This window comes from Canis aureus, chromosome 19 (genome assembly GCF_053574225.1).
Source record: "Canis aureus isolate CA01 chromosome 19, VMU_Caureus_v.1.0, whole genome shotgun sequence".
Classification (NCBI taxonomy): domain Eukaryota; kingdom Metazoa; phylum Chordata; class Mammalia; order Carnivora; family Canidae; genus Canis; species Canis aureus.
Window position 1 is genome coordinate 48,739,068 of NC_135629.1, and position 24,321 is coordinate 48,763,388.

A 24,321-nucleotide genomic window follows, 5' to 3' on the forward strand; every position below is an offset into this window, starting at 1 on the left:
AGGCACTGAGGGGGGCACTTGACAGGATGAGTACTAAGTGTTATACTATATGTTGGCAAATCAAACTCCAATAAAAAATATACAAAAAAGTAATAGAAGACCCCCCACCACTATCCCAGTGAAAAAATTATAAGAAATATGATAAAACTTTCTAGAGCTTTGGGACATAAGATATACTGATCAGTAGTACATTAGCCTATATTTTTTATGAAACGTGAGTTGTGGTTTTATTTTTCTATGACTGTTTTTAAAATATTGATCTATTTTCCATTAAGATTAATAAAACTCAAAGAGATCTAAAAAAAATTGCCAAAGTGTGGAAAGAGCTGAGACGTCAGTCGATAGATGAATGGATAATGAATATGTGGTATATGTATATCATGGAATATTACTCAGCCATTAAAGAGGATGAATACCATTTAAATATGTGGATGGAACTGGAGGGTATTATACTTAGTGAAATAAGTCAATTGGAGAGAGACAATTATAATATGGTTTCACTCATGTGTGGAATATAAGAAATAGTGCAGAGGATCATAAGAGAAGGGAAGAAAATTGAATGAGAAGAAATTAGAGAGGGAGACAAACCATGAGAGACTCTTAACTCTGGGAAACAAACTTAGGATTGATGAGGGGAAGGTTGGTGGGGGGATGGGGTAATTGGGTGATAGGCATTAAGGAGGGCACATGGTGGGATGAGCACTGGGTGTTAAACACAACTGATCAATCACTGAAAACTACATCTGAAACTAATGACGTACTATATGTTGGCTAATTGAATTTAAATTTTAAAAAAGGAAAAGAGGGATCCCTGGGTGGCGCAGCGGTTTGGCGCCTGCCTTTGGCCCAGGGCACGATCCTGGAGACCCGGGATTGAGTCCCGCATCGGGCTCCTGATGCGTGTAGCCTGCTTCTCCCTCTGCCTGTGTCTCTGCCTCTCTCTCATCTCTCTCTGTGTGACTATCATAAATAAATAAATTTAAAAAGTTTTTTATAAAGGAAAAGAAAAAAATAAGGTCAGAAGGAAAAGTTGATACCTTACAACCAATACTATGAAATACAAAGAATCATAAGAGACAAGTATGGATAATTTCACTCCAACAAATGGACAACTTAGAAGATATGGATAAATCCCTAGAAACTTACAACCTACTATGACAGAATCAAAAAGAAATATGGAACATGAACAAATCAATAATGGACAAACTTTAGTTAGAGAAAAGAAAAGGAGGTGGGGAGAAGATGTGAATAAATAAGATCAGCAGTAGAAGATCATAAGAAAGCAAAGAAATTAATAACACAGCAAATACAGTTACTGTACACTCATTCACACTATAACAGTCATGGCAACATTTTTCAAGGAAAAGATACTAAGTTTAGGGCAGTGGAAGGAGTAATATTTGTAACCAGCACTAGAAATTTTCAAATACAAAAGGCAAAATCATCCAATAAAATAATAAAATCTGCCACTACATTCTTCAATTAATAAAACTCCATAAAAATGGACACCAAATATCCCACACTTCACTGAATAGATGTACATCACCAAAAACACATTCTCCACAATTAAGTATAGTGTGATTGAAATTTTTATTTCATAATATTTCAGGTCTTCTCTGAAACTGAACACTTAACAAGACCTTTGTTTCATGCAAATTTATCTTTCTATAGATTATACTTGGAGTGTGTTTTTCATAAGTAGTTTTTGCGTTACTATTGTGTATCAGGGATACTGTGAATGTTGAGCTGATAAGAGAATGGGATCCTAATAAGGACCATAAAGCCCCATGACTAGCTACAAAACAAACCAGCAGGTTAAAGTTGATATTATCGGAAAGAGCATTTAGGGTTGTAATGTAGAAAGGAATGGCAGATATAAAGTTAAAAACTTTGATCTCAGAATTTCCTCTACAACAAAATTATAAAAATGGCTCCAGATGCCAAATATAGTTTATTCCTTAAAACTAGGACAATTCATCACTATGAGGCAAATAGGAATCTCCAAATTGTTTCTGATTCAAAGTTGGGACTCTGGAAATGAAGACAACAAAAATGAAAAATTTGTTGGCTTTCAGAAAGAGCATAAAGTTCAACAATGCGGCTTGTTTAAATTCAATAAAGAAGATGTGGTTTATGTATACAATGGAATATTACCTAGCCATTAGAAATGACAAATACCCACCATTTGTTTCGACGTGGATGGAACTGGAGGGTATTATGCTGAGTGAAATAAGTCAACCGGAGAAGGACAAACATTATATAGTCTTATTCATTTGGGGAATATAAATATTTTTTTTTATTTATGACAGATACAGAGAGAGAGAGGCAGAGACACAGGCAGAGGGAGAAGCAGGCTCCATGCACCGGGAGCCCGATGTGGGATTCGATCCCGGGTCTCCAGGATCACGCCCTGGGGCAAAGGCAGGCGCCAAACCGCTGCGCCACCCAGGGATCCCAGGGGGAATATAAATAATAGTGAAAGGGAATAGAGGGGAAGGGAGAAGAAATGGGTAGGAAATATCAGAGAGGGAGACAGAACAAAGACTCCTAACTCTATGAAATGAACTAGGGGTGGTGGAAGGGGAGGAGGGCGGGAGGTAGGGGTGAATGGGTGGCGGACACTGAGGGGGGCACTTGACGGGATGAGCACTGGGTGTCATTCTGTATGTTGGCAAATTGAACACCAATAAAAAATAAATTTATTATTAAAAAAAGAAAAAATTAATAAAGCAAGAGACATTTAGAAAAATTGACACTCCAGGATACAAATAGAGGGATTAATTTTTATTTCATGATATGATTAAAGATTCACAATTTCTGATATTAGGCATTAAGCCTGCAATCATAGATACTTGTTGAAAAATGGTCCTTTTATGGCTTCCCTCTGAAAAATACAGTTAGAGCCTCCTTTATGTCTTTGTTCCTGAGGCTGTAGATGAAGGGGTTCAGCATGGGTGTGACTACCGTGTACATCACGGAGGCTGCTGCACTTGAGTGGGAGCTCTGGGGAGCATCAGAGCTAAGGTACACTCCTAGGCCTGTACAGTAAAATAAGGAGACAACTGAGAGGTGAGATGCACAGGTGGAAAATGCTTTATGCTTTCCCTGAGCTGATGATATTCCACGTATGGAGGAAAGGATCTTAGAATAAGAGTAAAGGACCCCAGCCAGGGGAGCACCAACCAGCAGCACAGTTGCACAATACATCACCAAATCATTAAGAAAGGTGTCAGAACAGGCAAGTTGGATCATCTGATTGAGTTCACAAAAAAAGTGGGGGATTTCCAAGGCTGTACAGAAGGACAGCTGCAACACCATTAAGCTTTCTAACAAGGAGTGCAGGGCACTTATGATCCAGGACACCAAAACCAACAGTGCACAGAGCCGAGGGTTCATGATGACTGTGTAGTGCAGGGGGTGACAGATGGCCATGAATCGGTCATAAGCCATTACAGTCAGGAGAAAGTTGTCTAAACCTATAAAAAGTATGAAAAAGTACATCTGCATGATGCAGCTTTTGTAAGTTATGACTTTTCTCTGTGTTTGTATATTCACCAGCAGCTTAGGGATGGTTGTGGAGGTGAAACAGATGTCTACAAAGGACAGGTTGGCCAGAAAGAAGTACATGGGCGTGTGGAGGTGGGAGTCAGAACTGAAGACCAGGATGATGAGCAGGTTCCCAAATATGGTGACCAGGTACAGGGACAGGAAAAGCCCAAAGAGGAAGGGCTGCAATTCTGGTTTCTCCGAAAATCCCAGAAGAAGAAATTCTGAAATTCGTGTATCATTCTCTAGTTCCATGTCATCAGTGTGACTATAAGAGAGAAAGAGCATGACACAATCATCCATTACTATCCTGGCAGGGTCATTATTGTTTATGTTCTAACCTCAAAAAATTAATGTTTATTTTTAATTTTTTTTATATTTGTGTATGGAACATGATAAAAACACTAAAACCTAGGAATAGAAGGAAACTATCTCAACACAAAGCCATTTATGAAAAACCCACAGCAAATATATGTGATGGGGATACAGAGAACAGTTTTCCTGTAAGATCAGGAACAAGGCAAGGATGACTACTTTCCTGACTTCTACTCAACATAACACAGGAAATTCTATTCAAAGCAATTAAAGAAAGAAAAAAAGGGAAAAAGCATCCAAAGTGGAAAGGAAGAAATCAATTTATTTATGCAGACTGTGATCTTATATGTAGAAAATCCTAAAGATGCCACAAAAAGACAAATAAAACTAATAAATTAATTCAGCCAAGTAATGGATAGAAAGTCAACTCTCAAAAAAATCAGTTGCATTGTTGCATATGAACAGTGAACAATCTGAGGAGATAAAATAATTCCATCTATGTGACATTCAGAAGAATATCACCTCACATCAGTCATAATGACTAGTATAATACGACAAGAAATAACAAACATTGGTGAGGACATGAAAAAGAGGGAACCATCATGCACTATTGGTGGGAATGCAAACAGGTGCAGCAAGTAGAAAACAGGATAGAGTTTCCTCAAAAAATTAAAATTAATTAAAAAATTAAAATGGGCATAGTATATATGGGCATATGATAATAATGGGCAAATCAAAATGGTGACCAAATATATGAATTTTGCTCAAACTCACTAATTGTTTATGAAAACAACAGGAAATCCCTTCCATACTTATCAGCCTGTCAAGAACCTTAGAGCTATCACAACAATTGGGATTGAAACTTTTGACCAGAGTGGTGTTCTTGGTACTCTTTTTATTCTTTCTTTCTTTCTTTCTTTCTTTCTTTCTTTCTTTCTTTCTTTCTTTCTTTCTCTATCTATCTATCTATCTATCTATCTATCTATCATCTAGATATCTATTTAATTTATTTTTTTTGAAGGTTGATTTGCCAACATATAGTAAAACACCCAGGGCTCATCTCTTCAAATGCCCTCCTCAGTGCTCGTTACCCAGTTACCCTATCTCCCTGCCGGCCTCCCCTTCCACTACCCTTTGTTTGTTTCTCAGAGTTAGGAGTCTTTCATGTTTTATCATCCTCTCTAATTTTTTCTCACTCATTTCCCCTACTTTCCCTTATAACCTCTTTCACTATTTCTTATATTCCATGTATGAATGAAACCATATGATAATTCTCCTTCTCCGATTGATTTACTTCACTGAGCATAATACCCTCCAATTCCATCCAGTTGAAGAAAATGGTGAGAATTCATCCTTTCTGATTCCATTGTATATATAGACCACGTCTTCTTTATCCATTCATCTGTCGAAGGACATCAAGGTTCCCTCCACAGTTTGGCTATTGTGGACATTGCTGCTATAAACATTGGGATGCAGGTGTCTTCACTTTTCACTGCACCTTTACCTTTGGGTAAATCCCCAATAGTGTAATTGCTGGATCGTAGGGTAGCTCTATTTTTAACCTCCACACAGATTTCCAGAGAGGCTGCACCAGTTTGCATTCACAGCAACAGCAACAGTGCAAGAAGGTTCTCACTTCTCCACATCCTTTCCAACATTGTTAATTTTCACCGTTGTCATTGGTGTGAGGTGCTATCTCATTGTGGGTTTGATTTGTATTTCCCTGATGGCAAGTAATGCGGAGCATTTTCTCATATGCTTGTTGGCCATGTGTATGTCTTCTTCGGTGAAATTTCTATTCATATATTTTGCACATTTTATGCTTGGATTGTTTGTTTATTGGGTGTTGAGTTTAATAAATTCTTTATAGATCTTGGATACTAGTCCTTTAAATGATATGGCATTTGCAAATATCTTCTCCCATTCTGTACGTTGTCTTTGAGTTTTGTTGACTGTTTCTTTTGCTGTGCAGAAGCTCTTTATCCTGATTAAGTCCCAATAGTTCATATTAGCTTTTGTTTCCTTTGCCTTCACAGATGTATCTTGCAACAAGTTACTATAGCCAATTTCAATAAGGGTGTTGTCTGTGGTCTCTTCTAGGATTTTGATGGATTCTTGTCTCACATTTAGATCTTTCATCCATTTGAGTTTATCTGTGTGTACGGTATAAGAGAATGGTCCAGTTTCATTCTTCTGCACATGGATGCACATGGGAAAATGAATTTTCCCAGCACAATTTATTGAAGATACTGTACTTTTTCCAGTGTATAGTCTTTCCTGCTTTGTTGAATATTAGTTGACCATAGAATTGAGGTCCCATTTCTGGGTTCTCTATTCAGTTCCATTGATCTATGTGTCTGTTTTTGTGCCAGTACCATACTGTCTTGATGATCACAGTTTTGTAGTACAACTTAAATCCGGGATTGTGATGCCCCTCACTTTGGTTTTCTTTTTCTTTTTTTTATAATAAATTTATTTTTTATTGGTGTTCAATTTGACAACATATAGAATAATACCCAGTGCTCATCCCATCAAGTGCCCACCTCAGTGTCCATCACCCATTCACCCCCACCCCCCGCCCTCCTCCCCTTCCACCACCCCTAGTTAGTTTCCCAGGGTTAGGAGTCTTTATGTTCTGTCTCCCTTTCTGATATTTCCCACACACTTCTTCTCCCTTCCCTTATACTCCCTTTCACTATTATTTATATTCCCCAAATGAATGAGAACATATAATGTTTGTCCTTCTCCGACTGACTTACTTCACTCAGCATAATACCCTCCAGTTCCATCCACGTTGAAGCAAATGGTGGGTATTTGTCGTTTCTAATGGCTGAGTAATATTCCATTGTATACATAAGCCACATCTTCTTTATCCATTCATCTTTCGATGGACACCGAGGCTCCTTCCACAGTTTGGCTACTGTGGACATTGCTGCTAGAAACATCGGGGTGCAGGTGTCCCAGCGTTTCACTGCATCTGTATCTTTGGGGTAAATCCCCAACAGTGCAATTGCTGGGTCATAGGGCAGGTCTATTTTTAACTCTGAGGAGCCTCCACACAGTTTTCCAGAGTGGCTGCACCAGGTCACATTCCCACCAACAGTGCAAGAGGGTTCCTTTTCTCCACATCCTCTCCAACACTTGTGGTTTCCTGCCCTGTTAATTTCCCCCATTCTCACGGGTGTGAGGTGGTATCTCATTGTGGTTTTGATTTGTATTTCTCTGATGGCAAGTGATGCAGAGCATTTTCTCATATGCCTGTTGGCCATGTCTATGTCTTCCTCTGTGAGATTTCTGTTCATGTCTTTTGCCCATTTCATGATTGGATTGTTTGTTTCCTTGCTGTTGAGTTTAATAAGTTCTTTATAGATCTTGGAAACTAGCCCTTTATTTGATACATCATTTGCAAATATCTTCTCCCATTCTGTAAGTTGTCTTTTAGTTTTGTTGACTGTATCCTTTTCTGTGCAAAAGCTTCTTATCTTGATGAAGTTCCAATAGTTCATTTTTGCTTTTGTTTCTTTTGCCTTCGTGGATGTATCTTGCTTTTTCAATATTCCGCTGGCTACTTGAGGTCCTTGCTGATTCCACACAATCTCAAGATGACTTGTTCCAACTCTCTGAAGAAAGTCCATGGTATTTTGATAGGGATTGCATTGAATGTGTAAATTGCCCTGGGTATCATACATATTTTCACAATATTAATTCTGCCAATCCATGAGCATGGAATATTTTTTCCATGTGTCTTCCTCAATTTTTTCAGAAGTGTTCTCTAGTTTTTAGGGTATAGATCCTTTACCTTTTTGATTAGGTTTATTCCTAGGAATCTGATGCTTTTGGGTGCAATTGTAAATGGGATTGACTCCTTAATTTATATTTTTTCAGTCTCATTGTTAGTGTATAGAAATGCCACTGACTTCTGGGCATTGATTTTGTATCCTGCCACACTGCTGAATTGCTGTATGAGTTCTAGCAATCTTGGGGTGGAGTCTTTAGCTTTTCTATATACCATATCAATGTCATCTGTGAAGAGGGAGAGTTTGACTTTTACTTTGCCAAAGTCAATACCTTTTATTTCTTTCTGTTGCCTGATTGCTGATGCTAGGACTTCTAGTACTATGTTGAATAGCAGTGGTGAGAGTGGACATCCCTGTCTTGTTCCTGATCTTAGGGGAAAGGCTCTCATTGAGAGGCCCATTGAGAATGATATTTGCTGTGGGCTTTTCATAGATGGCTTTTAAGATGCTGAGGAATGTTCCCTCTATCCCTACACTCTGAAGAGTTTTGATCAGGAATTGATGCTATATTTTGTCAAATGCTTTCTCTGAATCTATTGAGAGGGTCATATGGTTCTTGTTTTTTCTCTTATTGATATGATCTATCATGTTGTTTGCTTTACAAGTGTTTGACCAGCCTTGCATCCCAGGAATAAATCCCACTTGATCATGGTAAATAATCTTCTTAATGTACTGTTGGATCCTATTGGCTAGTGTCTTGTTGAGAATTTTTGCATCCATGTTCATCAGGGATGTTGGTCCAAAATTCTCCTTTTTGGTGGGGTCTTTGTCTGCTTTTGGAATTAAGGTGATGCTGGCCTCATAAAACGAGTTTGGAAATATCCATCCCTTTCTATCCTTTGGAACAGCTTTAGTAGAATAGATATTATTTATTCTTTAAATGTTTGATAGAATACTCCTGGGAAGCCATCTGGCCCTGGACTTTTGTATCTTGGGAGGTTTTTGATGACTGCTTCAATTTCCTCCATGGTTATCTGCCTGTTCAGGTTTTCTGTTTCTTCCTGTTCCAGTTTTGGTAATTTTTGGTTTTCCATAAATGCATCCATGTCTTCTAGATTGCCTAATTTGTTGGCATATGGCTGCTCATAATACTTTTTTAAAGTCATTTGTATTTACTTGGTATTGGTTGTAATCTCTCATCTTCTATTGATGATTTTATTAATTTAGAATTTTCTCTTTTGTTTTTAATAAGGCTGGCTAATGGTTTATCTATCTTATTAATTCTTTCAAAGAACAAACCCCTGGTTTTGTTGATCTGTTTTACAGTTCTTCTAGTCTCTCTTTCATTGAGTTCTGCTCAAATCTTTATTATCTCCCTTCTTCTGCCTAGTGTAGACTTATTTCAGACCTAAGGACACCTCCAGCCTGCAAATGAAAGGTTGGCGAACCATTTACCATTTAAATGGTTCTCAAAATAAAGCTGGGAAAGCAATTCTAATATCAGGTAAAGTAAAGTTTATCCCAAAGACTGTAGTAAGAGATGAAGAGGGACACTATATCATACTTAAACGGTCTATACAGCAAGAGGTCCTAACAATCATTATTATTTATGCCCCTAATGTGGAAGCTACCAAGTATATCAATCAATTAATAACCAAAGTAAAGACATACATAGATAATAGTACACTAATAGTAGGAGACTTCAACATGGCACTTTCTGCAAATAACAGATCTTCTAAGAACAACGTCACCAAAGAAACAAGGGCCTTAAATTATCCACTGAACCAGATGTATCTCACAGATATATACAGAACTTTGTATCCAAACACAACTGAATACACATTCTTCTCAAGTGCACCTGGAACTTTCTCCAGAATAGACCACATACTGGGTCACAAATCAAGTCTCAACCAATACCAAAAGATTGGGATTGTCCCCTGCATATTTTCAGACCACAAAGCTTTTGCACAGCAAAATATACAGTAAACAAAACTAAAAGACAACTTACAGAATGGGAGAAGATATTTGCAAATGACGTATCAGATAAAGGGCTAGTTTCCAAGATCTATAAAGAAGTTATTAAACTCAACACCAAAGAAACAAACAATCCAATCATGAAATGGGCAAAAGACATGAACAGAAATCTCACAGAGGAAGACATAGACATGGCCAACATGCACATGAGAAAATGCTCTGCATCACTTGCCATCAGGGAAATACAAATCAAAACCACATTGAGAGGGCAGCCCTGGTGGCGCAGCGGTTTAGCGCCGCTTGCAGCCCGGGGTGTGATCCTGGAGACCCTGGATCAAGTCCCACATCAGGCTCTCTGTGTGATGCCTGTGTCTCTGCCTCTCTTGCGCTCTCTCTGAATAAATAAATCTTTAAAAAAAAAACACAATGAGATACCACCTCACACCAGTGAGAATGGGGAAAATTAACAAGGCAGGAAACCACAAATGTTGGAGAGGATGCGGAGAAAAGGGAACCCTATTACACTCTTGGTGGGAATGTGAAATGGTGGAGCCACTCTGGAAAACTGTGTGCAAGGCTCCTCAAAGAGTTAAAAATAGACCTGCCCTATGACCTAGCAATTGCACTGCTGGGGATTTACCCCAAAGATGCAGATGCAATGAAACACCGGGACACCTGCACCCCAATGTTTCTAGCAACAATGTCCACAATAGCCAAACTGTGGAAGAAGCCTTGGTGTCCATCGAAAGACGAATGGATAAAGAATATGTGGCTTATGTATACAATGGAATATTACTCAGCCATTAGAAATGACAAATACCCACCATTTGCTTCAACGTGGGTGGAACTGGAGGGTATTATGCGGAGTGAAATAAGTCAATCAGAGAAGTACAAACATTATATGGTCTCATTCATTTGGGGAATATAAATAATAGTGAAAGGGAATAGAAGGGAAGGGAGAAGAAATGGGTAGGAAATATCAGAGAGGGAGACAGAACATAAAGACTCCTAACTCTGGGAAACGAACTAGGGGTGGTGGAAGGGGAGGAGGGCGGGGGTGGGGGTGAATGAGTGACGGGCACTGAGAGGGGCACTTGACGGGATGAGCACTGGGTGTTATTCTGTATGTTGGCAAATTGAACACCAATAAAAAATAAATTTATTATTTTAAAAAATGCTTTGAAACTAGAACTCAATCAGAAGAAGAAGTTTGGAAGAAACTCAAATATTTGGAGGTTAAGGAGAATCCTGGCAAAAGATTAATGGGTCAACCAGGAAATTAGAGAGCAATTCAAAAGATTCATGGATATAAATGAAAATACAGATACAACGTTCAAAATCTTTAGGATACAGCAAAAGCCATCCTAAGAGAGAAATACATCACAATAGAAGCCTCCCTCAAAAAATTGGAAAATACTCAAATACACAAGCTAACCTCGCACCTAAAGAACTGGAGAAAGAATAGGAAGTAAAACCTACACGAGGCAGAAGAACAGAATGGTACTCTTTAATTTTCATACAGAAATGTGACATGCTATAACTTTTGGGGGGAAAAATCTGAACAGCTGTAAGTATTAAAAATATAGATATGTCTTATTTATCTCTGGGTTTCTCTATCTCAGCACTATTGACATTCCAGTCCAGATCAGTCTCTGTGCTAAGGTTTGTCCTGGGCATTGTAAGATGTTTAGAGCATCCCTGGCCTCTAGTGACATCTCCCCTATCTGACAGCCTAAAATGTCTCTGGACATTGCTCAATGTCCCTGGAGGACAATATTGCTCCCAAAGGAAATGAGCATTTTAACTCAGTCTCAAAATATTTTTATATAATTGATATAACAACAATTATATAATATAACAACAATTTAATGATAAAGGCTATGAAAAAATCCCTAAAAGTGTAAATGATGCAGCCACACCCTAAAATATTATGCAATCACTGAAAGAATGAATAGCATTATACTAGATGATGGAATCAAGTGTACATGGTGGTGTTGAGGGAGACAAGCTATATAAAAAAGACTGCACCAGAGCATAAAGACAATTTACCATATGCATAAGATTATCTTCCGAATGGTGGGCTCAGGTGACATGACTTTGAAAAAGATCTAATCACAAAAGGCCAAAATGTATAATAAGGAATAACAAAAATGTGGAGACAGGTTGAAAATAGGTATAAAAGGTGATTTATTAATTCAAATGATGCAGAAGAACTTTCTACATTTAATCAAGAGGGTGGAGGAAAATGAGCAAATGGATGGTTGGTTTGAGCCCACAAAATGTGTTAACTTTCCTACTACCTCTAATACATCTGCACATACAAAAGGACCTGTATGGCAAACAGCAAAGTTGTTAGAAAAACTCCAACTGTTATGTTTGAAAAAATACAGTCAAAAGCAGGAATATAATCACTCCATATCCACCAAAGAAAAGCATAGAATTGGCACAATTTGCAATAGAGAAAGCAAACATTGAAGAAACCCACAAATATACATCATCCTTACCAGTATGGAGATAATTGCAATGTAAAGCTTTTTTAGTATATTTTTCCCTTATTAAATTAAAAAAATTAATTGGAATACCCAGCATGAAAAAGGACACTGTGAAATGTGTGTCTCATGATCCATTGGTCTGGATCTTTCTCATCAATATGGGAACATACTTGAATTTTCCTGGCTTAAAAAGCATAAAAAGAATGCCTTCTCTTGACTGCATATCCCTCATAGCTAATACTTATATCTCTTTTCCCCTCAATTGCAAAGATTCTTGAACATGTGTTCTACCTTTTACTTTCTGCCAGTCATCATCACGCTTCCATCACAGCTAGTTAATCCTCAACAATCTCCTATGCATGGCTGATTTCTTGTTTACTTTTCTTTTTAAGATCATAAATATATTAATCAACCAAACCAACAACCACAGTGATGTCCTGGTGCTGGGCTTAGGCTGGACTGGCACTCAGATAGCTCCAGGTAAATATTCCCACCCTTTTATTCTCTCTGACCCTTTCCTGCAGTACCTGATTGGTTTTTGGACTCACCAGCGTGGGAGTCTCTGTGGGGAAGTATAAATATCTCACTTGATGATTGATGATGGAGATTGAAGCTGTGTTCTCAAACAATCTGGCAGGAGTCTCCTATCCAGACTTAGGACTCCAGAAAACGTACCCGTATCCCACTTAACCTAAGGTTGTATCTGCTAAGGGGCAACAGCAGAAGAGATATTTACAGCTTCTCTTCTGCTCCTTAGGCATATTTCCCTCCTGTTACTCCAACCTCTGAGCACATCATCCCCCGTGGGACATTGCACCATACAGATAGGATTTTTTTTCCCTGTAGTTTCTCAGTTCTCAAGAGACCAGCATAAGAGACAGGCAAATCCAGTACTTATTCTTCCTTGAACTCATCTGAGACAAGGAAGACTCATAATAAGCAATTTATATAATGTGTTCAAAATAGAAGTGTCCATTGGACCAGCAATACAGGCATCATTGCTGACAATACATGGCAGGAATCATGGATGAGACAGGGGAAGGGAATGGGGGGGATAAGATGGTTCCAGTGAAATTACAACATAAAAGCGTCTGCAGTGAACTTTTTAAGGTGGTGTTTTTGAACATGTTCTTTATTTACAGAAAGCCCATGCCTATGCAGGTAGCTATTCCCTTGCAACAGCACTTCTTGAGGCATACATTTATCAGCATCTTCTCTCACATCGAGTATTCACATATAAAATTGTATTTAATATGAAAAAAGGAGTATGCAAACTAGCTTTACTTTGTAATACATCATTATCAAGAGGTGTGGAAACAATGGAGACATTTCTGAGGTAGAAGAAAAAACTCAGCCAAGTCACTTCACTGGTGATAATCACTGCTTTACTCACAGGAAGGAACTATATCGTAAGCTATTTACATGTACTGATGACCACTGTCTGCCACCCTAGGAGGATGGATACTGCTGTCCCCACGACCTGAGTAAGGATATTCACATTTGGAATGGATTGGTTATCTCTCCCAAGTTTAAGCAGCTTATACGTGGTACATCTGACATTCAAAACCTGCCGTTCTGATTCCAAAAGTTTTGTATTTAAAACCATTCAGAAAAGAATTTCATTTTTAAAAATCCCGTTCTGTTGTTGCACGTTGTATATTTATGCTGCAAATTGTAGGTTTATTCCCTTTGAGCATTTTTAGAGGGGTATAGAATCAGTAGAATGTCTTGACATCATAAATACCACTCCTTTCTTGTCTGAATACATGGTTTATTCCCTGCTTTGTTAATTATTCTAGGCATCAGGGGATGTGTACTGGGACTGGAATGCTGCCAGAACCAGGGAAGCTTTCTGCTCATCACAGTCTCTAAGGGACTGCCTGAGATTATTAGATCTCCTTTTTATTCCTTGTGTCCATTTCTTTCCTCTCTGTGTTTTTGGAACCACTTTTTTATGTTTCTTTAAATACAGGATTACAAGATTATCATTTTATTTTTTAAGATTTTTTTAATAATAAATTTATTTTTTATTGGTGTTCAATTTGCCAACTTACAGAATAACACCCAGTGCTCATCCCGTCAAGTGCCCCCCTCAGTGCCCGCCACCCAGCATTCGAGAGAGAGAGAGAGAGAGAGAGAGAATGAGGCAGAGACAGGCAGAGGGAGAAGCAGGCTCTATGCAGGGAACCTGATGTGGGACTCATTCCCGGGACTCCAGGATCACACCCTGGGCTGAAGGTGGCACTAAACTGCTGAGCCACCTGGCTGCCCAAGTTATCATTTTAAAATGGAACCCAGTATTTCCATGTTCATGAGAGGCTTACCAAGTGCAATTTAGGTATTTATACACATTCTTCAGAGTAAAGGTAATCAGATGTTGATAGTTTGCCGTGTATCATTTCTTTCAAAATTATTGTTGACTGGGGGTGAAAAAAGCATGATAGTAACACCATGCCAGGAGGCCAGAGTACACATCCAGTGTGGATGTGGTTGTGTGTGCAAATGCATGTATGTGTGTGTACGTGCATGTGTATGTGTGTGACTGCATGAGAATCCTCAGGGCAAAGGTAACCAAGTTCCAAATACTCCAATCTGTGACCCTTAAATGCCAGAATGTTAACCAACAGATGGAAATAAGGAAGGAATTCATCTGCTGAAGGGGGAAGCAAGGTCATTCATGTGTCAGTATCAAGGTTACCCAAAAGAGATACTTCATGACTGGGGCAGCCTGAGGGTTTCTATGGTAATTGTGTCCCACACCTCAGAGTGTGTTTACTCAATATGGTTGTTTTTGGAATGCATGCTTCAGAAATAGAAGAAAAAAAGTAATGTCAGGCACTTGTTCTACAAAGATGCTACTGTGTTTCTTAACTGGTCTCCTAATTTTACTCTGTGGTTCAGGTGAGTGTCCAGAAAGCCCACCATAGCCCCTGTAAACACTAATTAGCAAGTACATATCTCCCAGTGGAGTCTACATGAAAAGACAAATTTGAACGAACAGATGGACCTGGTATGTTCTTAGTGTCAGGACGACCATAAATATGACGAAGCGAAATTTCCAAATACTCATTTTGTTACTACACAAAATATTTCTTTATTTCTTTTTTTTACATCACAGTTCATGCTGTGCATGTATTTATTGAAGCATGGAACATTAGTGTCTACACTGGGGAATTTATTCATTCATTGAGGTGAGGGGTATTTTTTTTTTTTAGTTTCTTTTGTTATATCACCAAATTATCTTCCTGTCTCTACTTGAAAACTTCTAATTCTTCCTACCAGATGACTCTTCTTATTGTTACACAAAATAACTCCCTTTTCCTAATATTTGTCACAAATGCTAAGGGATAGTGAATGAGCAGTATCAGTATCATCCGTTTTGTTCCTCTTTTTTCTCAGAAATCCTTCCCCCTGCTTGACCAGAGGATGTTTCACACAAGAGCTGGACATCTTCCTGGTCATGTGGTTCAAGGTCACCAGTTCTTCTGCACAAGTATGCATGTCCTTCAGGTTCTTCAGTGACCTGAAGGGAGTCCACATATAGTCACTTGTTCATAAAGTCATGGGAATTAAGCTTGAATAAGAGAATGATCATGACTTCCCTCCTCATTTGTAGATCATATGCCACAGATAAAAAGCAGCACATGTTCTAATTGCCTCATGGATGTTTACTTGAATTATTGTGTCAGTCAGATCTTGCTGTGTAACAGGTTGTCCTTGGCAAGCAGGATATCATCATGGTGTGGGTGGCCAAGCACAATGGTCAAGAAAGAATTCTTGACACTTTTTTTTGGTACAAATGGTGCTTTTATTATAGCATGGGGACAGGACCTGTTGGCAGAAATTGCTTTCCCTGGGATTTTGAGAAGTGACTTATTCTATACTTTCAAGTTTGTGGAGGGAGGTTGATAAAGATAATGTATGTTTCTAAGGAATTAAAGGAGATACCCTAAAATGAAGAGACAGAGTGCACATGAGTTTCCATTTGTGCATAAATTAAGACTGCATAATTTAATTTAAGACTGCTCATTAAAGAGTGGTCCATTAATGTCTCCTGGGAGCCTGTGAGAAATGCAGAATAGAATCTCTGGGCCACTCAAAACCTGTGATCAGATTCTGCTTTTATAGTGGGATCCATGTGGATTCACAGGCACATTGATCCTGGTCCAGGTGGGTTTCTCACCTTTTATGGTTGACATTTGTGGCAGGATAATAATATTTTAGAGGTGCTTTCCTTTGGATTGTAGGTGTTCAGCAGCATCCCTTCAGACATCGCCTGACGTCCCTTGGGGCAAATTCATTTCTTGTTGAAAACCACTGACCCAGAGCTTGAGAACTAGAAGTATCCTGACAGAAAAATACTCAAGTCCAATCACATAGTCATATATTAAATGTAGACATTTAGACAGTGCCAAGCACCATTTCTACAATAGACTTCAAAAGTGTGCATCCTCAGAGATAACATGTTTATAAATACTGAATCAAACAATCCCTAGAGATGCAAGCTCACATAATACATAGAAAGATCTAAACACTTCTGTTCTTATTGTCAACCATTTTATTTTTTAAAAAAAATATTGATTTATTTGAGACAGAGCACATATGAGCAGAGGGGAGGGGCAGAGGGAGAGGGAGAAGCAGACTCCCCACTGTCAGAGAGTCCAATGTGGGGTTCCATTCCAGGACCCTCAGATCATGACCTGAGGAAAAGGTAGATGCTTAACCAACTGAGCCACCTAGGTACCCCTTCAACATTCAAGTTCACCCATTCAAGTTTTATAACAAGGGGATAAAGGACAGTTTTAATTCTTGGTAAAGTAAGAAATTCCTAATTATAACAGCAAATGTGTCTTGAAGTCAATGCGTATAGTGGCCAAGCTTTATTATCAGAAGAACCCACTTATCCACCTTACTGAAAAGAAGAATAGATCCTGTCTGGAGATAGCAGGGCTGGGTCTCCACCACATGTCAATGCTTTGAAGATAAAAAGACCTAATCCAGCCAAGTTCTTGGGTCTTAGACTTGGAGAAAATTATAACTCAGAGTTGGGATAAGGTACTAGGAGATTCACACATGGAAGTCACGGCCAGGAAAAATGAGTTAAAAAAGTAAAACAAAACTAGATTCACTTGACCTTTAACCTAGTCTTTTGGGACCTGAGATTCATTAGGAAAACGTCCCTTTTGCCCAGAGGACTTTCACTTGGGAATCGTGTGCTTAGAAGTTGAAGTCACAAGAAGGAAATGTGCCTAATGAGCAGATACAGGGAGCTGTAATATGTCCTCATCTCCTGTACCTCAGCCCCTATAACCTTGGACAGTAAGGGCCATGCTTCTCATCTCTTTGTTTCAAGTCCTATTTCTACTGAGGGCCAATGCTTCACTCCTTCCTTCTGCCTTGGCTGAGGACAGACCTTTAGTCCCTATGATCTGCCATGCAGGGAGGAAGTCAGACTTCCACAAGGTGACCTTCTTCTCAAACACCCAGTCAGGTGAGTTCAACATGCCAGTGGACTGTGGATGAGAGGGTCAGTGAGAATGGAAGCCGAAAACATGGTCCTGAGAGCCAATTCAACTTAGCCCAGAACCAGTAATCACTGCGTTGTTGTTTGTCTTGATTAAGTAGCTAATTCATCTATTCAGTGCTGGTGTCAATTTCACAGAGTGCCTGCTGCTCACACTTTTTTATTTTATTTTATTTTATTTTATTTTATTTTATTTTATTTTATTTTACTTTGGATCATTTGGTTATTTTTTTATATTTTTTATTTGAGTTCGATTTGCCAACATATACTATAACACCCAGTGTTCATCCTGGCAAGTGCCTCCCTGAGTGCCTGTCACCCAGTCACCCCATCCCCCAGCCCACCTCCCCTTCCACTACCCCCTGTTTGTTTCCCAGGGTTAGGTGTCTCTCATGTTTTGTCACCCTTTCTGATATTTCCCACTTATTTTCTCTCCTTTCCCCTATAATCCCTTTCACTATTTTTTATATTCCCCGTATGAGTGAAACCATATAATGTTTGTCCTTCTCTAACTGACTGACTTCCATCAGCATAGCTCACACTTTTAAAAGTCTCTCATATTCTTTATCATTAAGTTGCGATTATACCAATGTTAGAAAAAGTAAGTTGAGATTTTTAAGCTCAATGTGTAATTCTAATTGGGTGGGATTTTATCCTCTGGGGGTCATTGATAACTGTCTGGAGCCAGCTTTGCCTCCACACTACTTATATATTCCTTCTCCATCACTGCAGACTTTCTGTTCTTTAGTACCCTATGCTCTTTGCTTACATAATGCCTGAAACATAGTCAGCACTCAGTTTATATTCCTGAAATATATAAAGAATTTCTCAGTGAAACTATAAAAATATGGTGTTTTAAGAAATAAGCCATTTGAAAAAAACATATCCGATGTGACACAGCCAATCCCCTAAAGAGGACCATATCCATATACAACATATATATATATATATATATATATATATATATATATATATATATATATAAAGTAACATTTCAAATCTGTGAGTAATGCAAGTTTGTGTGAAAATCGGTCATGCTATTTCTCTTTCGCAGAAGTCACTTCCATCCACCAAATGGAACGAGGAAATGATACACAAATTTCAGAATTCCTTCTTCTGGGATTATTAGAAGAACCAGAACTGCAGCCCCTCCTATTTGGGCTTTTCCTCTTCATGTACCTCATCACTGTCTCTGGAAACTTGCTCATCATCTTGGCTGTTGGTTCTGACTCTCACCTCCACACCCCTATGTACTTCTTCCTTGCCAACCTGTCTTTTGTAGACATCTGTTTCACTTCCACCACCATCCCCAAGATGCTTCAGAACACCCAGACTCAGAGCAAAGTCATCACCTATAAGGGTTGCATTACGCAGATTTATTTTCTCATAGTCTTTGCCGTGTTGGATGTCCTTCTCTTGAGTGTGATGGCCTATGACCGCTATGTGGCCATCTGTTACCCTCTGCACTACACGGTCATCATGAATCCCCGGCTCTGTGGTCTGCTTGTTCTGGTGTCCTGGATCATGTGTATCTTGAACTCCTTGTTACAAAGTTTAATGATGTTGCGGCTTTCCTTCTGTACACACTTCCAAATCCCCCACTTTTTCTGTGAACTCAATCAGATGATCCAACTTGCCTGTTCTGACACCTTTCTTAATAACTTGGTGATGTATTTTGCAGCTGTCTTGCTGGCTGGTGGTCCCTTCATTGGGATCCTTTACTCTTACTCTAAGATAGTTTCCTCCATACTTGGGATCTCATCAGCTCAGGGAAAGTATAAAGCATTTTCCACCTGTGCATCCCACCTCTTGGTTGTCTGTTTATTTTATTGTACGATGCTTGGTGTGTACCTTAGCTCTGCTGCTACCCACAGCTCTCACTCAAGTGCAGTGGCCTCGGTGATGTACACAGTGATCACACCCATGCTGAATCCCTTCATCTACAGCCTGAGGAACAGAGACATAAAGAGGGCTCTGAAAACATTCTTTGTGAAGGAGACTCCACGTGGCCAATTGTCAAAAGACTGAAGAAGTGGCTGAGACTTCAGAGATCAAAGCCTCTGGGTCAGAAATGAATTTTATTCATATTGTATGACAAGTATTCCTCTTTCTGTTGATTTCCTTGTCTTCAACTTCTCTATGCCATGTATGTAATTCTATTAAGCTCTGCTCTCTCTGATATACTAGTGTTTTCCTTTGTATTTTCCACTTTCTGAAATGTATTTCCAACTATGGATCTGGAATATTTGGAAATTTCATTTACCTGAGACAACAGACATTTTTATAAGTTTTTAAAATTTATTTGTGTATGTGAGAGAGAGAACACTGGTAGCGAGATGGGCAGAGGGAGGGAAAGGGACAAGCAAACTCCCTGCTGAGCATGGGAAGGACTTAATTCCAGGACCCCGAGATCATGATATGAGGCAAAGTCAGATGCTTAACTGATCTAGCTACCCAGGTCACCCAACATAGATTTTCTTTTAAGAATGAAATGGAGACAGAACATAAAGACTCCTAACTCTGGGAAACGAACTAAGGGTGGTGGAAGGGGAGGAGGGCAGGGGGTGGGGGTGAATTGGTGACAGGCACTGAGGGGGGCACTTGATGGGATGAGCACTGGGTGTTATTCTGTATGTTGGCAAATTGAACACCAATAAAAAATAAATTTATTATTTTAAAAAAGAATAATCTTTCTCAAATGACAATTTCATACCAAATAATTTTTGCTTTCTTTTTTTTACTACAAAAATTGTCATGAGTGATACTACATCTATGGAATAAACTACAATTTATGGCCAATTTATTTGATTTTATAGTAGAGGAAAATATGAGAATTTTTTTTCATTTTTATGTGCGACATTCATTTGTATATCAGTATTTTAACTGCCCTTCTTGATAGTGGACACTTAACATATCTGTGTGTTTTTTGGTGTTCACACAGCTTTATTCTCCTCATTAGAATCCTGTTCTCTTTCAGCTTGTTGTCTGCAATGCATACCTTAGTCACTACCTTAGTCAAAATATTCATTAAACACATGTCTCTAAAAGAAGCCTTCATTGAATGACAAATTTTAATAAATAGATTGACTTAGAATATGACCTTGGAACAGATGACTTTTAATATGATAAAGCAAAAAATTTAATTTACACATTGTACTCTTCTAAATATTGATTCTTCATGCTATATATCCATTTATTGAAGTATGGAGGGTTGGTGCCCATTTGCAAGGCAGATTACACATACAAGGAAAGGACTGAGTGGCAATTTCCTATTTTTATTGAGTTATGTACTTGGTTTGATCTGAAATCTTTCAGTGGTGCCTATGGTATGTCTCCTTTCATTGTAATAATGGAAACATACCTCCCTTCCTTCTGGATTTTGCTGTAACTATGAAAGGGATGGCGAATGATCATTATCATTATCATCCATTATACATGTCTATCATGCTTAGGATTCTATTTATCTTTCATGGCCAAAGAATGACTCAAGAGAGAGCTTGCATTCCTGTCTGGTCATGTGAATCAGGGTCACCAGTATTTCTCCACAAACACGTGTATCTCTTTAACCTTACCTGGTAACTGGAAAATGAATTTCAACGAGTTTTTAAATGCAGTTGTCTGATTTACACTGAAATAACAGAGTAGCCATGAATACTGTCTTTAGTAAGTATAAGAAGAAATGCCAAGAAGAATCATCAATAGCTTGTGATAAATGTCTTCATTTTTTTCAAATTTTTATTTAAATTCCAGTTAGTTAACATACAGTGCAATATTGGTTTCAGGAGTAGAATTCGGTGGTTCAACACTTATATACAATACCCAGTGCTCATCCCAACAAGTGCCTTCCTGATACTCATCACTCATCTAGCCCATCCTCTACTCACCTCCAACCATCAACCCTCAGTTTGTTCTTGATCCTTAGTAGTCTCTTATGGTTTGTTTCCCTCACTTGCTCGTTCTCTCTCTGTCTCTTTTTCTACCCCCCCCCCCCATAATCTCATCTGTTTTGTTTCCTAAATTCTACATATGAGTGAAATCATATGGTATTTGCCTTCCTCTGACTTATTTTGCTTAGCATAATACACTCTAGCTACATCTGTCATTACAAATGGCAGGATTTTGTTCTTTTTGATGGCTGAGTAATATTCCATTGTGTGTGTGTGTTTATAGATATATCACATCTTTATCCATTCATCTGTCAATAGACATTTGGGCTCTCTCCATAGACTGGCTTTTGTTGATTATGCTTCTGTAAACATTGGAGTACATGCACCCCTTCCAACCTGTATGAGATGAGATAAGAGTGGACATCCCTGTCATGTTACTGACTTAGAGGAAAAGCTCTCAGTTTTTCCCCATTGAGGATGATATTAGCTCTGCTCTTTCATATATGTCCTTTATGATGTTGGTGTATATTCCATCTATCCCTTTGTTGATGGTTTTTTATCAAGAAAGGAAATTATTTTGTCAAATGTTTTTTCTACAGCTACTGAGAGAATCATTTGGTAACTTTTTTGTTTAAATCATGTTGTTTTGGGGCTTTTAAAAAATTTAAATCCAATTAGTTAACATATAGTGTTATTAATTTCAAAGGTAGAGTTCAGTGATTCATCAGTTGCATATAATACCCAGTTCTCACTACATCATGTGCCTTCCTTAATGTCCATCACCCAGTTACCCCATCCTCCAGACTCCCCACCAGCAACTCTCAGTTTATTTCCTATGATTAAGAGTCTCTTATGGTTTGTCTCCCTCTATGATTTCATCTTGTTTTATTTTTCCTTCCCTTCCCCTATGCTTCTCTATTTTGTTCCTTAAATTCTACATATGAGTGAAATCATATGAGAATTGTCTTTCTCTGAGTATTTCACTTAGCATAATATCTCTAATTCCATCCACCTTGTTGCAAATGGAAAGATTTCATTTTTTTTGATGGCTGAGTAGAATTCTATTATTTATATTTACCACATCTTCTTTATCCATTCATCTGTCAATGGACATCTGGTCCCTTTCCATAGGTTGGCTATTATGAACATTGCTGCTATAAAAATTGGGGTGCATCTGTCCTACTGTACTTTTGGTTTCTTTTTCATTGATTTCTGCTCTAATCCTTATTAATTATCTTCTCTTGCTTGGTTGAGGCTTTATTTGCTGTACTTTCTCCAGCTCCTTCAGGTGTATGATTAGGTTGTGTATTTGAAACTTCTCTTGTTTCTTGAGTAAGTCTGTAATGCTATGTATTTCCTTCTTAGGAATGCCTTTGCTGCATCCCAAAGGTTCTAAAAAGTTGTGTTTTCAGGCAGCCCTGGTGGCGCAGCAGTTTAGCGCTGCCTGCAGCCTAGGGCATGATCCTGGAGACCCTGGATCGAGTCCCATGCCAGGCTCTCAGCATGGTGCCTGCTTCTCCCTCTGCCTGTGTCTCTGCCTCTCTCTCTGTGTGTCTCTATAAATAAATAAATAAATAAATAAGTTTTAAAAAAATAAAAAGTTGTGTTTTCCTTTTCATTTGTTTCTATGAATTTTTAATTCATTTTTTATGAACACATTAAAAATCAATTTGGCAACATATAATACATTACATCATTAGTTTCAGATGTAGTTTTCACTAATTCATCAGTTGCATATAACACCCAGTACTCATCACATAATATACCCTCTTTAGTGTCCACCACTCAGTTACCCCATACTCCCTACACATTTCCACTTCAGCAACTGTCAGTTTGTTTCCCAGAGTTAAGAGTCTCTCATGATTTGACTTCCTTTCTGATTTTCCACTCATATATGTAATATAAGAAGCAATGCAAGAGATCATAAGGAATGAGGGGAACGTGAAGGAGAAATTTTTAAAATTCTTCTTTAATTTCCTAATTGACTTATTCATTCTTTAGCAGGAGGTTCTTTAAGCTCCAAGGATTTGCGTTCCTTCCAAATTTCCTCTTGTGATTGAGTTCAAGTTTCAAAGTATTGTGCTCAGAAAATATGCAGGGAATGATCCCAATCTTTTGGTGCCAGTTGAGGTCTGGTTTCTGACCCAGTATATGATTTATTTTGGAGAATGTTCCATGTGCACTCAAGAAGAATGTGTATTCTGTTGCTTTAGGATGGAATGCCCTAAATATATCTGTGATGTTCACCTGGTCCAGTGTGTCATTCAAAGTCCATGTTTCCTTGTTGATCTTCTACTTTGAAGATCTGGTCATGCTGTGAGTAGGGTGTTAGAGTCCCCTACTATTATTGTAGTATTATCAAAATGTTTCTTTAATTTTGTTATTGTTTGGCTTATATAATTGGTTGATCCAAAGCTAGAGCATAAATATTTATAATTGTTAGATATTCTTGTTGGATAGACCCTTTAAACAGGACATAGAGGGACATAGTGTCCCTCTTAAACTCTTATTGCAGTCTTTGGTTTAAAATAAAGTTTTTCTGAGATAAAGATTGCTACCCCAGCTTTCTTTTGAGGTCCATTAGCATGATAAATTGTTTTTCACTCCTTCACTTTCAAACTGGACATACCTTTGGGTCTAAAATGAGTTTGTAGGCAGCATGTGGATGGGTCTCACTTTTTTATCCAATCTGATACCCTGCGTCTTTTGAGAGGAGTATTTAGTCCATTTACACTCAGAATAACTATTGAAAGATATGAATTTAGTGCCATTGTATTACCTGTAAAGTCCCTGTTTCTGTAGATTGTCTTTGTTCTATTCTAGTCTATGTTATTTTTGGGTTGCCT

General features: G+C 38.4%; 2 protein-coding genes across 2 annotated transcripts; one reads left to right on the forward strand and one right to left on the reverse strand.

The window, feature by feature from the left end:
* Positions 1 to 2,763: 2,763 nt before the first annotated feature.
* Positions 2,764 to 3,816, reverse strand: LOC144289339 (olfactory receptor-like protein OLF4). The gene has a single exon (XM_077857490.1). It carries the CDS (start codon positions 3,799 to 3,801, stop codon positions 2,872 to 2,874), a length of 930 nt encoding a protein of 309 aa, XP_077713616.1. The 5' UTR covers positions 3,802 to 3,816; the 3' UTR covers positions 2,764 to 2,871.
* Positions 3,817 to 18,653: 14,837 nt separating this feature from the next.
* Positions 18,654 to 19,616, forward strand: LOC144289340 (olfactory receptor-like protein OLF4). Its single transcript, XM_077857491.1, has one exon. The coding sequence runs from the start codon at positions 18,663 to 18,665 to the stop codon at positions 19,614 to 19,616; it is 954 nt and encodes a 317-aa protein (XP_077713617.1). The 5' UTR covers positions 18,654 to 18,662.
* The last annotated feature ends 4,705 nt before the right edge of the window (positions 19,617 to 24,321 follow it).

What these genes read in the sequence shown, in the direction of transcription:
- LOC144289340 (XM_077857491.1), top strand. Translation starts at nt 18,663, where the DNA reads ATGGAACGAGGAAATGATACACAAATTTCAGAATTCCTTCTTCTGGGA.
- LOC144289339 (XM_077857490.1), bottom strand. Translation starts at nt 3,801, where the DNA reads ATGGAACTAGAGAATGATACACGAATTTCAGAATTTCTTCTTCTGGGA.